We start from the raw sequence: 13,699 nt of genomic DNA, 5'->3' as shown, positions 1-13,699 counted from the left end.
GCCAGGACCTATGGACAACTTCCAGAGATCCCTGGCCTGGCAGTGCTACTGAGGAGTGCTACCCATTCGGGATAATCTCTACAGACACTGCTCGAGAAACATGAGACTGACCTGCCCAAGATGCGGTCAGAGTGATGAAACCATTCTGCACACACTCCTGCTGTGTCCAACCATTTCCTATGTGACCTGTAGGCTTATGTCGAATGACTGCTGTCACGTGAATTTGCTATATTTTGATTAAATTGCTTTGAAAAGATGCTGTCTTCAGTTGGTTTGGAATATTGATTTATTCAGAATTGCTGAATCCAAACAGTTTAGAAGAGGATTCAAGTTAAACTTCATAAAAATGACCCCATCATCATCATCATCATCAACATTTAACATCCATTTTCCATGCTGGCATGGGTTGGACTGCTTGACAGGAACTGGTAAGACCAGAGGCCACACTGGATTCCATAATCTGTTTTGGCTTGGTTTCTCCAGCTAGATGCCCTTCCTAATGCCAGCCACTCCATAAAGTGTACTGGGTTCTTTCTACACGGCACCATCACCAGTGCTTTTTACACCAGTGCATTTTTTATGTGGTGCCAGCACCCACACCAAAGCTTTTTACATAACACTTTAGTTTTAGGAGCTCAGTTTCTATTGTGGTGGGCAAGTCTTCTTGAGTACAGCATTGCACCACATATCTCGGTCCTGTGTCACCTTCTTTGTAAGGTTCAGCATTTTGAGATCAGCCTTCAATACTTTGTCCTATGTCTTCCTGGGTCTCCTGCTTCCACATATTCCCTCCACTTTAAATGATCAGCACTTAGAGAGAGAGAAAGATAGGACCTAAAGTCACATAGCTTATGAGCTTGTCCTTGAAAAGATCTGCCTTTATGCAAAATTTCTGCTATTTAGGTGCATAACTGTTGCCTACTAGTTAGACAATCAATTTTATACATCAATCCTTTAACGTTTAAATTGGCCATATCTATTCCAAATATTGTACTTCTGTTCAAACTGTTGTATTATATTCGAACTGGCCAGATCTAACCTCCCACACCTATGCTACAATGTAATTCTAAAAATAAACAATCACATCGTCAAAATCTCAAAGCTACAGGATAATGCATACATTACTTCAAAGCACTATGACTAAATATGTATTACATTTGACAGAGAAATCTGAATACTAAAGGGTTAAGATGTTTTACTACTATGTCATGAATGTGATATTTTTACTATTGTATTGAAGATTTTATCATTTTGTTAATTTTTACAGCATGCAGTTTCATGTCTTCGAGATAACTCACACAATCCCCAGATTTGTTATGTATATCAGAAATGAAATATCTTCTGTAGAAGAACCCGAAGGCTATGTAAAGTTTACAGTCAGTGAAAGAGCTCAAAGGGTAAGTATGAAAATTGTTCTCCATGCTCTTTAATCCTTATTCCTTTGTTGTTGTTGTTGCGTTGGAATTACCACCTCCACTGTCATTGGCAGCAGTGTTGTTTTGTTATTGTTTAACCACTGGTCAGCAGAAAGCACTCCTATGTGTGAAAGATGTGCCAGCTGTCATAATCTTGTGTTTTTAGAACCAGTGTGTATCTTTCTTTTTTTTTTTTTAAGAAGGTTATGGTGATATGATAAAGATTTGACTGATATTTCTAGTAGACTGAATCGCCTCATTTAAAGTGTGTTGTGTTAGAGGAAGAAGAGGTAGTTGGATGCTAAATGGACTACTTCACTTGCCACTACTGGATTGGAAAATTGTTAGAGTTTGGGACAAAATAAACATAGTATTCATTCATAAGCATTTAAGTTCTGAGTTCAAATTCTGCTGAGGTCAACTTCATTTTTCATCCTTCTAGGGTTGATAAAATAAATAACCTCTGTAAAACTTTCCAGAAGCCATTTTAGTAGAAACATAACAACAGAAAAAAAACAGAGAGAGGGGACAGTTTGCCTGTGGGTCAGAGGCTGGAGCATATCTGTTAGGAATTTGATGCCAGTTGTTTGAGTGACCTTCTCTCTGTGTGGTACACAAAATATTTACTTTCATGAACAGAGATTGCGAATGTCCTTCAGTACAGAAATGGAAACCTTGTCTCTTGATCCTTCCCAAATTCTGAACTGTTACAAGCATTCAGATTAGTTCACCAGTTTGAGACTAACTTCCTCCCTCCTTTTTTTCTTCTAGGCTAGGAGGCCTTGTGAACAATCATGGCCATTGCTTTCCTACTGACTAAAGAGATAGAAAAAATAAACATTTTATTTGTTACTTAATTCTAACTTAACTTCTTTGCTGTATTTTTTTTTTTTTAATTCTAAGTTCAGTACTCTTTTAATATAATTTTGCCTTTCCTCTATCTGAAATCAGTATACCATATTTTCTGGCATACAAGTTGAATTTTTCAGGCCAAAATTTACAGCCAAAAACCAGTAGGTTGACTTCTACACTTTTGCTATAACTTCTTGGAGGACCAAAACTTCCATGTGAAATGCAGCAGGATTTGTAAAGATAGTGACAATGTTTGAATGTTTACACTCCATGTTCACTACTTATCATGTCGACTTCTATGTCAGAAAATGTGGTAAATGTAAATGATATTCTGGGAGTTGTTTCATTCAGCATTAACTGGCTTTTAAGAAGAAAAACATGACAAACCTGTATTATGTATTTATATCTGTTGTAATGTAGTTGATCCATCTTTTCAGGTGTGTATTTGGATGAACCAAAATTTTCTGCTAGAACAACCACTGGAGCCTGATAATATCATAAATGTTGCCTTCATATCATTACGAGATAACAAGCCTCTGGTAATCATTATGGATCAATCCAAACAGGTATACCTTTTCATACTGTCAACAGAGAGTTTTTAATCTTAATCACAATAAAAGGTTGGATGGCCATATATAGGTAATGTGTGTGTGTGTGTGTGTGTGTGCATATATTTATGTATGTGCTTTCAGAAAGCCTTTCTTATGGCTCCATACGTCTGATGTGTCGTTTCTTACTTAGTTTCTTAATATCACCATTACTAGCAGTGCCACTGCAACTACCACCATCATCATCATCGTCATCGTCATCGTCATCATCGTCATCATCATCGTCATCATCATCATCATCGTCATCATCATCATCATCGTCATCATCATCGTCATCGTCATCATCATCATTGTCATCATCATCATCGTCATCGTCATCATCATCATCATCATCGTCATCATCATCATCATTATTGTTTCAGGCCTTTTTTATCTTTTATTTTCTTCTTTCTTTCTTAAAAAATTGCTTGTATGGTTTGAATGGTTCAATTCCTGCACATGTATTTCACATCTTGTTGGGATTGTTTGTTGTCTGTTAATGATTATAATAATTTTCCAAGCCGTTAACATTATCTTTAGAGATATCAGATCATTAACAGCCTTATTCTTAGTCTTGTTGCAGGACAATTTTGTTGTTGAAATTCTTGCTTAGATTGCTAGCAAAAGAGCAATTCATATAAATAGAATTATATATATATATATATATATATATATATATATATATATATATATAGAGAGAGAGAGAGAGAGAGAGAGAGAGAGAGAGAGAGAGAGAGAGAGAGAGAGCTGGTCTATGAGGTTACTCTGGGTTTCATGCCCATAAAGTACTTAGCTTTATAGCATTTCTTCTATGTATATAAAGTTAATATAAACAGCCAGGTGCAATGTGACACCATAAAGAAAAGGCACCTATATGGTTACAGATAAGAGTTAGACTACTCTGAACGTTGTAGGAGGAGTGGAAATATGGACATATGCTGACAGGGGAGGTAACTGCCCTATGACCATTTCGAGGCCTAGTTTCACTTATTGCTGTCGGTATCGTCAGTGGTGACTGCTCAAGCAGCTCATGATTGGCTAATTCTGTCTGCCAGCATATATATATATTTACTGTAAAAGTTTATGGGTAATTTAACAAAATGCTAATGTGTATACTAAAAATTAATGGAAACAACCACACACACACATACACATATGTATGTGTGTATCTTTTCATTTCCAGGATTGCTTTGGTCCAATAGTAGGATGCCTGTCATGTTTAGAAGAGTTGTGGGTTCAAGTCCCATAGCTGCCTTTGTCTTTTTCTATCCAAAGAGATTTTTAACCCAGTATTTACATGCTATCATTTATAGCTTTTCTGCTTCGAGATTCATCATTCTGGAAAAGAATCATTTCATATCCTAAAAGTTTCTAAATTTTTATGACTTCAACAAAGTATGCATGTGTGTGTGTGTGTGTTAAAACTATCATCATGTTAAATTTGATTCTGCAGATTGTTATCAAAACTGATAATATGGATATTGCTGGAGACATTGTCCAATCTTTGACATCTTACCTCAAGATCGACGAACTCAATGTTACAGCTCACTTCCCCAGTGAATTGAAAATACTTAATTCTCTTATAGAAAAGGTAAGTTTATCACATTTCTCCTATACAACAAGGCACCTGTTCCTGTACTTCTTTCCTACTTTAATCTTCCTACACTTAGCACAAAGCCACCTCCTTCAATACTGCACCCCCACTCTGTGAAAGGTCTTGTGTTGCAAGTTACTTGGTAATCCCACCAGTGCTGGTGCCATGAAAGGAAGCACCCAGTACACTCTGTAAAGTGGTTTGGATTAGGAAAGGCATCCAACTGTAGAAACCTTGCTTACGCAGACACTGGAGACCAACACAGCGCTCAGGCTCGTCAGATCCTGTTGAACTGTCCAACCTATGCTAGCATAAAACATGGGCACTAAATGATGATGGTGACAATCATTGATGGGGGAGGATTTGTTTTTCTGTATGTAGAGAATCAGGTAGCTGTTTGGTTCTTTAAAATGGCAGAGATTTGTAACCCTTTTGCTACCAGGCTTCATTGAGCTCACTTCTCATTCTGTAGGACAAAACTACTTGTTTTAAAGTATTCATGTTTAAATTAAAACATTTTGACACAATTTTTATTTGTGAAAATTTCTTTTAAGTTATGCTCCAAACTCTAGCCTAATAGTAAAAAGAGTTATTTGTTTTACTGAATCCCTCCAAGTTCTTGATTATTTTCAAAATTAATTGAAACACATATGTATTAGAAATATGGTCTCAAAAGGATTAAATATTGAATTGCTCTGAGTTCAATCCTGCTGTGTGGCATCATCCTAGGCAAGTATGTTTTACTATTACTTCATGATTTGTGAGTGAAATTGGGGGAATCTGTGGATGGAGTGCATCTGTAATTTAAAGGCCTGACTTCATAACATAACATGTCATACTGATTCTGCCTAAGGATAAATTAAAGACCCACATGAGGGTTTTGTTAAAGGCATAAATGTATAGAGATAAATGTTGGTTAATGAATTAATTTGTTTCACTGTGGAAACAATAAATAAAAATGTTTAAAGTAGCAATGAAACCTTAAACAATTTTTCCCCACTTTCACCCACTGCCTCTTTTTTTCTTAAACTTTCATTACTGAAGCAACCTGGACACAAGATACACAAGCTGAAAGGCTGGTGTCTTAGACTCCTATCTTTTTTTTTCCCCTCATATTTTATCTATCACTGCAAATTAAAAGGCTTTACATACGTGCACGAAACAACTAGAGCTACTGTGTTGATGTGCATAATTCGTCAGTTTGAAGTTGTCACCCTTATCATATCATCATCATCATCATCATCAACAGTATCATCATAACCAGTCATGTACCACCAGTGATATAATTCACTGGTGTAAGCAGAAGTAGCATTGTAAAATTGATAATTGATTTGTTGGCTTGCAGCTCATAGGGCTAAGTTCAATTCTTCCAGTGGTAAATTACCTTCCTGGTAAAAAGATCTCTCAGCAATGCAACGTGGTATGAAAAATATGATCTAAGTAAATTTTATTAGAGTGAGATATTTGTTGATTATCATTATCATTAATTGTGATTGATTAAAAAAAAAATGGTTTCATTTTATAGGTTGACTCTTTGAACAACTTGAGGCAGACTTTAAGTACTGATATCGCTGATCATTCCAACCTAATCAGATCAATGGTGGTTCATGCTGAAGACTCAAGACTTATAGGAGACTAGTTAGTATGAATCTCTCTCTCTCTCCCTCTCTCTCTCTCTCTCTCTCTCTCTCAAAATAATTGTAAAAGTCATGACTGAGGTTAATTGTTGGACCACATAAGTCATCAGCTAAATTCTTGGTGTAGCCATCCAACACATATCTAATTGAACTGAAAAAAAATAAAACAAATTCTTACTGATTAGTTAGTAAAAATGGAATCCACATGTAAAAACAATTTCTATAACAAAAACCATTTCCTTCACATATTAGCATGAAAAATTTCATCTGAACCATCATCATCATCATCATTTTATGTCCATTTAGCTTCTCCACTTAAAATCACTTGCCATCTGCCTAGTGAGGCTTGGATTGTTGAGAACAACCCTCACCACTTTTTGTTATATCTTCTACAGGTGTCTTTCTCTTGAATCATTTGCCACTTTTTTACTCACCTGCTATCTTCATGTGCATATCTTTTTTTGGCCTACCCTCATCATGTCTTCCCTTTTACATGCTACATTTGATACATCTTACACTTAGTTGTTCTCTCAACTCACTTGTGCTCCGTCATTCGGTTACACAAACATCATGCATCCAGCAAGTACGCCTACCTTTCTTTCCAACCTCTTTATGATAGCTCAGTCTGCTACAAATAACAACCAAATCACCCTCTAATTACATCGTACTGTTTTTAAAAAGACACAATGAAGTCTGTAGATGAAATGGTCATAATTAGAACGATCACAGGTCTACTGCATGATCATGACTATCAAAAATGAAGCAAATATAGCCATAGCTGGAATGAATTTATGCTGTGTTCCACTAAATATTTTCAATAACTGAATATTTCGTGGTAAATTTCGTTCACATATCAACAAGTTCTACTTTTCATCCTCAATATACTAATATTATTGGATTTATCAAAATTAATATTTTATGAGGGGGAGTAAGTATTGAATTGCCTTGGTATACCACAGAATGAGTTACGTCCCGTTATTTGTAAGACTTGCGCGCATGCGCGCACATACACACGCTTTCCTGCCATGCTAAATGTTTTTCAGTAAATTTATGAGGATCATTTGAAGAATGCATTGATATAAATAAGTTTCTTGTTAATTAAGCACAAGACAAGTGTTTGTTGAGAAATAGAGGCTTATGCTTATCAACCAAGTAACATCATCTTTGTTCTTGCAGTGGTTTTTACAGGTCTTGTAATGGATTCTTTGAGAATGCAACAGTATTAGTCCTATAAGAATTACTATGAAATAAATATACACTCTACTCGATACATTCAGCACCTTTCTTTAATTGTTATTCTTTCTGTTTTTAGCAATCTTCTACTTCAATTGTAAGTTTTATACTACTTCTTATGAAATTGATCTGAGTTAGTTGGTACTATTAACTAACTCGCTAAAATCTTTTCTGAATAACAAAAACGAAGGCCAACTTTGGTTGGCCCTTTAGACTTTTGGCACTCAGAGAATATTCAGCTGGTTAGTGGTACTTACTTAGGATTAGGTAGACTCACCATTAACAATTAAGTGGTATCTTTACTACAGACTCAATACACTTCTAGTAACAGGGATCCATTTGAGCTTATGTATTTATGAATGATATAAGCAGATGTGAATGTATGGTTAGAAGTTTACTGCCCAACTACATGGTTTTGGGTTCAGTCCCATTGCATGGCACCTTAGGGCATGCGTCTTCTACTATAACCCTAAGCTGACCAAAGTCTTTTGTGAGTGGATTTAGTGTGCGTGTGTGTGTTACTGTCTCCTTCCCTTGACATTGCATGATAGTTGTAAATAATTGCCATCATGATACAAGTAGCATCCTTCATTTCCAGTCTTCAGTGAAAACATGTCTCTGATCATGGGGAAATATTACTTTACTTGGAAACAGGTGAGGGTTGGTGACTAAAAGGACATTTGGCCATAGAAAATCCACTTTGACAAATTCCCTCTAACCCACCCATGTGGACATGGAAAAACGGACGTTAAAAATCAATGAAATGAAAATTTTCATTGCTTTTATTTCCTCAGCAAATCAATGAAACGAGGCTACACAGAACTGTTCAACCTCAACCAAGAATTGCTGCGTGACTACAAAATCCGTTGTGACAACCACACAGAACTTGTAGCAAGCCTGAAGCAAGTGAACATGATCATCCAAAAGGCTTCCAAACTGAGAGGTAAAACTGTCCCCTGTCGTTGTTGCTATGGTTGTTGTTGTTGTTTAGGTTATTTATTTTATCATTGTTTTCTTTTATTTGTAGATTTTTTGAAGCATATATTGATCATCATTACATAGAATGTGAGGTTTAATTGTTGTAAGGTTATAACACTGGGAATATTAACCACATTGTCATAAGTTCAAGCTTTACAGCCACAGCTGCAACTACAGTTGTTGATGCTGCTGCTCCTCTTCTTCTTCCTCCCTTTCTTCCTTCTCTTCCTCCTCTTCTGCCTTCTCTTCCTCCTCTCCCTCTTCCACCTCCTCCACTTTCACCCTCTCTACTTCCACCACCACTTCCACCTCCTCTTCTACCTCCCCTCTACTGCTTCCTCCTCTTCTACCTCCACTTCTACCTTTTCCTCTTCTACCTTCTCTTCCACTTCCTCCTCTTCCACCTCCTCCACTTCTGCCTTCTCTTTCTCCTCTTCTACCTCTTCCTCTTCTTCCTCCTCCACTTCTGCCTCTTCATTTTCCTCTTCTGGCTTTTCCTCCTCCTCCTCCTCCTCTTGTTCTTCCTCTTCTACCTCCTCTTCTCTCTTCTCTTCCTCCTACTACTACTACTACTGCAGCTGCTGCTGCTGCCACCACTACTACCACTACTATTGATGATGCTGCAGCCTTTCATCTTTTCAGGGTTAATGAAATATGCACTAGTTGAGCACTGGGTCAATGTAATTTATCCCACAAATATCAAGCCTTGTGCCTATACTAGAAATTATTATTATTTTTGTTGTTATTATCATTAAGGTAGTGAGCTTGAGCTAGCAGAAAATGCTCTAATGATAGACAAAATATTTAGCAACATTTCATCTTTTTGTGGTCGATAAAATAAGTACCAGTTGAGCCCCAGTGTTGATGTAAATTATCTCAACCCCTCTGCCAAAATTTCAGGCCCTGTGCCTATAGTAGAAAAGATTATTATTATTATTAGTTGCCTTATTACTAATTCTGCTTTGATAATTTTTGTAATTTCTATTGATGCCTATTCATTTATTTAATGAAAAATGTTTTCTCTTCAGCTGGAAAATATAAAACACAAGTAGTTACAGCCTGCAGAACTGCCATCAAGAATAACAATATAGGAGCACTTATGAAGATTATCACTACAGGAGCATCTTCCTAACTGTAGAAGGTCACTGCTTTTAAAAAATTTTGAAATTCCATCCAAAGGAAAATTTCCGAGATTTTTTTTTTTTTTTCATTGTTAGATTAAAAAGAAAATTATAATAATGGTAAGAGTAATTATTATTATTATTCTTTCAAATCCTTAAGGTGGCAAGTTGGCAGAATTGTTAACACACCAGACAAACTCAAAATGTTGAGCAGTATTTTGTCTGGCTGTACATTTTGAGTGTAAATTCCACTGAGGTCTACTTTGCCTTTCATCCTTTTGGGATTGATGAAATAAGTACCAGTTTAGCACCAGGGTTGATGTAATTGACTAACACCCTCCCACATAATTTCAGGCTTCATGCCTATGACAGAAAGAATTATTATTTCAAATCCTGTCATGGTTAACTTTGCCTTTCATCTTTCCAGGGTCAGTGTAATCAACTATTCTCCTTGACATAAATGTCTGACCTTACTACTACTACTACTACTCAATATTATTATGGCGTGCAATGGATTGGTAGAAACATTAGAATGTCAGAAAAAAATGCCTTGCAGTTCCAGCACTTTAAATTCTGTGTTCAAATTTTGTCACGATCAATTTTGCTTTTCGTCCATTCAGAGTCAATAAAATAAAGTACCAGTCTAGTACAAAGGTGGATGGCATCAACTAACCCATCCCCTCAAAATTGCTGGCATTGTACCTAATTTAGAAACCATTATTATATTTGAGGGCAATAACTTGGCAGAATCATTAGACCATCCAGCTCTTTAAATTCTGAGTTCAAACCCCACATGAGGTTAACTTAGCCTTTCATCCTTCTGGTGTTGATAAAATAAAGTACTGGTCCGCAAAATTGCTCTCCATGTGCCTAAATTAGAAATTATAAGGGCAGTGGATTTGCAGAATCATTAGAGGATCGACCAAAATATTTCCATGTTTGTTCTCACTCTTTACTGTCTGAGTTCAAATCGCACCACGGTCACCTTTCCATTGCTCCTTTCAGAGTTGTTAAAATAGAAAGTTATTGCCAAGTAATGGGATCGGTGATATTAACTAACCACTTCCCTTCAGACTTGCTCACCTTGAATAGAAATCAGAATAGAAACCGTTATTATTTCTAGATACAAAAATAAGGTGACAAGCTGACAAAATGCTGAGCAGCATTTCATTTGTCTTTGCGTTCTGAGTTCAAATTCCAATGAAGTCGACTTTGCCTTGCATCCTTCTGGGGTCGATAAAATAAGTACCAGTTAAGCTCTGGGGGCGATTTAATCGACTAGTTCCCCTCTCCAAAAAATTTCAGGTAGGCTTGTGGAGATTGTCATAGAGTTGCTTATTCTTCCCACTCTGCATTCAGCTGGTGGTGGGGGCTGTCTGGAACTTCTATGTGTAGAAACCATTGATTTGCTTACCATGGAGCTAGTGAAGGTAGAAGTTTTCTCACCTGTAAAAGGAGAGTGTCTTGATTACTACTCTTAAAATTTTCTTTTTGATTTGTCTGGAGAAGTTACAGGTCCAGAATAATCTTTGTACCATTAAAGCATTTTCCAAACAATGTTTTTTTTTTGTCTCCCCACTTATAATAACTTAAAATAATAAGTTTAAAAAAAAAACTTAATAAATAATGAAAGCTAATTGACTGAACTGAGAGAGAGAGAGAGATGTTGTAAAAGATAGAGATAGCAAGGAAACCAAAGAAAAATAATTTTAAAAAAACAGTGCTTTTGTAATATCATTTATCACCCAATCAAAAGTGTTCCAGCTAGGCTACACATTTTTTATCACTTTAGCATGGTATATCTAAGAATACATTATCCAATGTATCCTTTTTTTTTCGTAAGAAGGCAGGGCCTGCATTTAAGGAGATTTGGCTGTTATTTCTAGAAAACTGAGAAACCACATAGAGGCTCTCTCATTTACCTCTATGTTTTTATGTCAAGAAGTACTTTGTAGTTGTTTTACTGTTAAATTCTGTATTTTCATAGAATGTTTCTTTATAGATGAACTTTTTGTAGAATATAAACAAATGTAATCAACATGAATGAAAGATTTATTTTTAATAAACATTTATGAATTTTATTGTCTTTTGTTTAAATAAATGAACGTCTCTTGGTTGGCTCTCTGCATGAGTATAAACATAGAGATAACTAACTCTCTGTCTTTTCTGTCATTCAACTTATGTATTTATATACTTTATATTTTCAAAGCTGAAAACACTTTAACAATTACTCAGACACTAGAGCTTTGGGTGGGTAGAGAAATGTCATCATCATCATCACCACCACCACCAATCATCATCATTTAGCATCTCTTTTTTTCATACTGGGATGGATTGGATGATTCAACATGAGCCGATGAGTCAGAAGACAGTGGTAAACTCCAGTTTCTCTTTTAGAATAGTTTCTACAGCTGGATGCTTCTCTTAACAACAATCACTTTACAGAATGTACTGAGTGCTTTTTCATGGTACCATCGCTAGTGAGACCACCAAGTACTTGCAAGACAAGAACCCTCAACAGAGTGGAATGTAATACTGATGGATGGGAAAGGATGATAAAAAGGACAGAATCATATGTCTTGCTGAAGAAGTAAATACATGGGTTTCCTAGTTGGAAAGAGCAAGAGAAATGTTAAGGGCTTCCGTCAATGTACAAGGTGAATATGAAAGAAAGAGAATAGAGATATACATATTTAGCGGGTTTCTAGCCGACTAATTTAATATAATGTTCAGTCATTCTTCGATAGCTGTTAAAATCAATCTAGTGAGGAACAACAACAATAACTCATGTGAGATAGTGAAGACGTCATGTGTATGAGGAATTTATTCTGATACGGAATGAGTGTATTTACACAGCTCATACATTATCATTCAATAGAACAGAATGGAATTTGAAGAAGGGAATGTTTACGTCTTGCCATATTCCATGACTGGTGAAGGGCATTGAAGAAAATTCAATCAACGAGAAGTTGTCTTGCAGCAGGTACAAAGATGGAGAACACCATGGCTAGTCGGAGGCAGTATGTGAGAGAAAGAGAATGTTACCTTTCCGTACACATCTTTCATAGCTAGGTAACAAGTGCCATCCAGTCGCTAGCAATGCGACAGGGGAGATAACTATAGATGGCTCGCATTGAAACCGGACGCCACTGATTCAAATAAGGTTGCCTACACACACACACATATTCTCCCTCTCTTCTGTTAACTGATGAGATGGACACTTCTTACATGCTCACAGAACTTAAAGTCAATAGAGCCAAGTTAAACTGTTATCAAAATATAACTCCTACAAAATATGTTGGGGACCGCTTTCTTGTGTTTGTCCTCTCTTTCTCTCACACACACACACACACATCATCATCATCATCATCATCATCATCATCGTTTAACGTCCGCTTTCCATGCTAGCATGGGTTGGACGATTTGACTGAGGACTGGTGAACCAGATGGCTACACCAGGCTCCAATCTGATTTGGCAGAGTTTCTACAGCTGGATGCCCTTCCTAACGCCAACTAGCTCCCTTAGCTAGAAATATTTCTATAGCCATAACATTTACTACTTGACTTCCTACCCCAACCCCTACTAACAGCACTGGCACCTACTATTCTCTTTGAATCCCTTTCATTTTACTTTCTCTTCCTTTACTGCCTCCTCTCTTCTTATTTACCCTTATATATTTATTTATTTATCTTCTTGTTTTTTTTTCTATCCTAGCATTCCTCCTCCACTCTCTGTACCTCCAGCTTCCCTACCAATACCTTTCTCTCTTTCTATTTATTTTTCTTTCTCTTTATCCCTCAATATCTACTTCTGCTATCATTCTCTTATGAACCATATGTTCATGTTTATCTCTGGATATTTACAATATGAAGGTTATAAGCATACATGGATTTACATAGGATTGCACCTAAGGACTTATAAACTAATATCTACACTCTCGGAAAGTTGAACTGTGAACTTTTATACTTCTTTTTTCTTCATTTCTTTACTCCTTTACTCCAGTCCTTTATTTCAGCATTTATTTGATCAATACCCTTCACATTTTCCCTATTTGTCTCCAATGATGGAATATCCCATATTTTGGAATATCCCAGAAACACCTATAAGACTTAATTTTTCTAATAATAATAACATATATGACATGAGATGTTTGTCTTGCTTTAGCATTTGTTGTCCTCTTTAACAATTATGTGTGTGTGTGTGTGTGTGTGTATACACATGTATGTGTGAATACATATACATGTATGTGTATTTTAACACAGAAATGCACATACACACACA

General features: G+C 36.3%; 1 protein-coding gene across 3 annotated transcripts in view; it reads left to right on the top strand.

Annotated features, from left to right (window-relative positions):
- LOC106878812 (BBSome complex member BBS2) overlaps positions 1 to 11,498 on the top strand; it is a 55,449-nt gene extending 43,951 nt beyond the window's left edge. For all 3 annotated transcript variants that reach the window (XM_052967998.2, XM_014928154.3, XM_052967999.2), the window contains 6 exons: positions 1,268 to 1,397; positions 2,705 to 2,833; positions 4,308 to 4,445; positions 5,974 to 6,086; positions 8,113 to 8,261; positions 9,325 to 11,498. In XM_052967998.2, coding sequence (XP_052823958.1) covers positions 1,268 to 1,397; positions 2,705 to 2,833; positions 4,308 to 4,445; positions 5,974 to 6,086; positions 8,113 to 8,261; positions 9,325 to 9,428 — 763 coding nt within the window. In that variant the 3' untranslated portion in view covers positions 9,429 to 11,498. The remainder of the gene's footprint in view (positions 1 to 1,267; positions 1,398 to 2,704; positions 2,834 to 4,307; positions 4,446 to 5,973; positions 6,087 to 8,112; positions 8,262 to 9,324) is intronic.
- Positions 11,499 to 13,699: the final 2,201 nt, after the last annotated feature.

The sequence above is a fragment of the Octopus bimaculoides genome, chromosome 5 (assembly GCF_046866305.1).
Source record: "Octopus bimaculoides isolate indiv1 chromosome 5, ASM4686630v1, whole genome shotgun sequence".
In the NCBI taxonomy this organism is placed as follows: Eukaryota; Metazoa; Mollusca; class Cephalopoda; order Octopoda; family Octopodidae; genus Octopus; species Octopus bimaculoides.
Note: the sequence above shows the minus strand (reverse complement) of the source record. Positions and strands in the feature narration are given on the sequence as shown.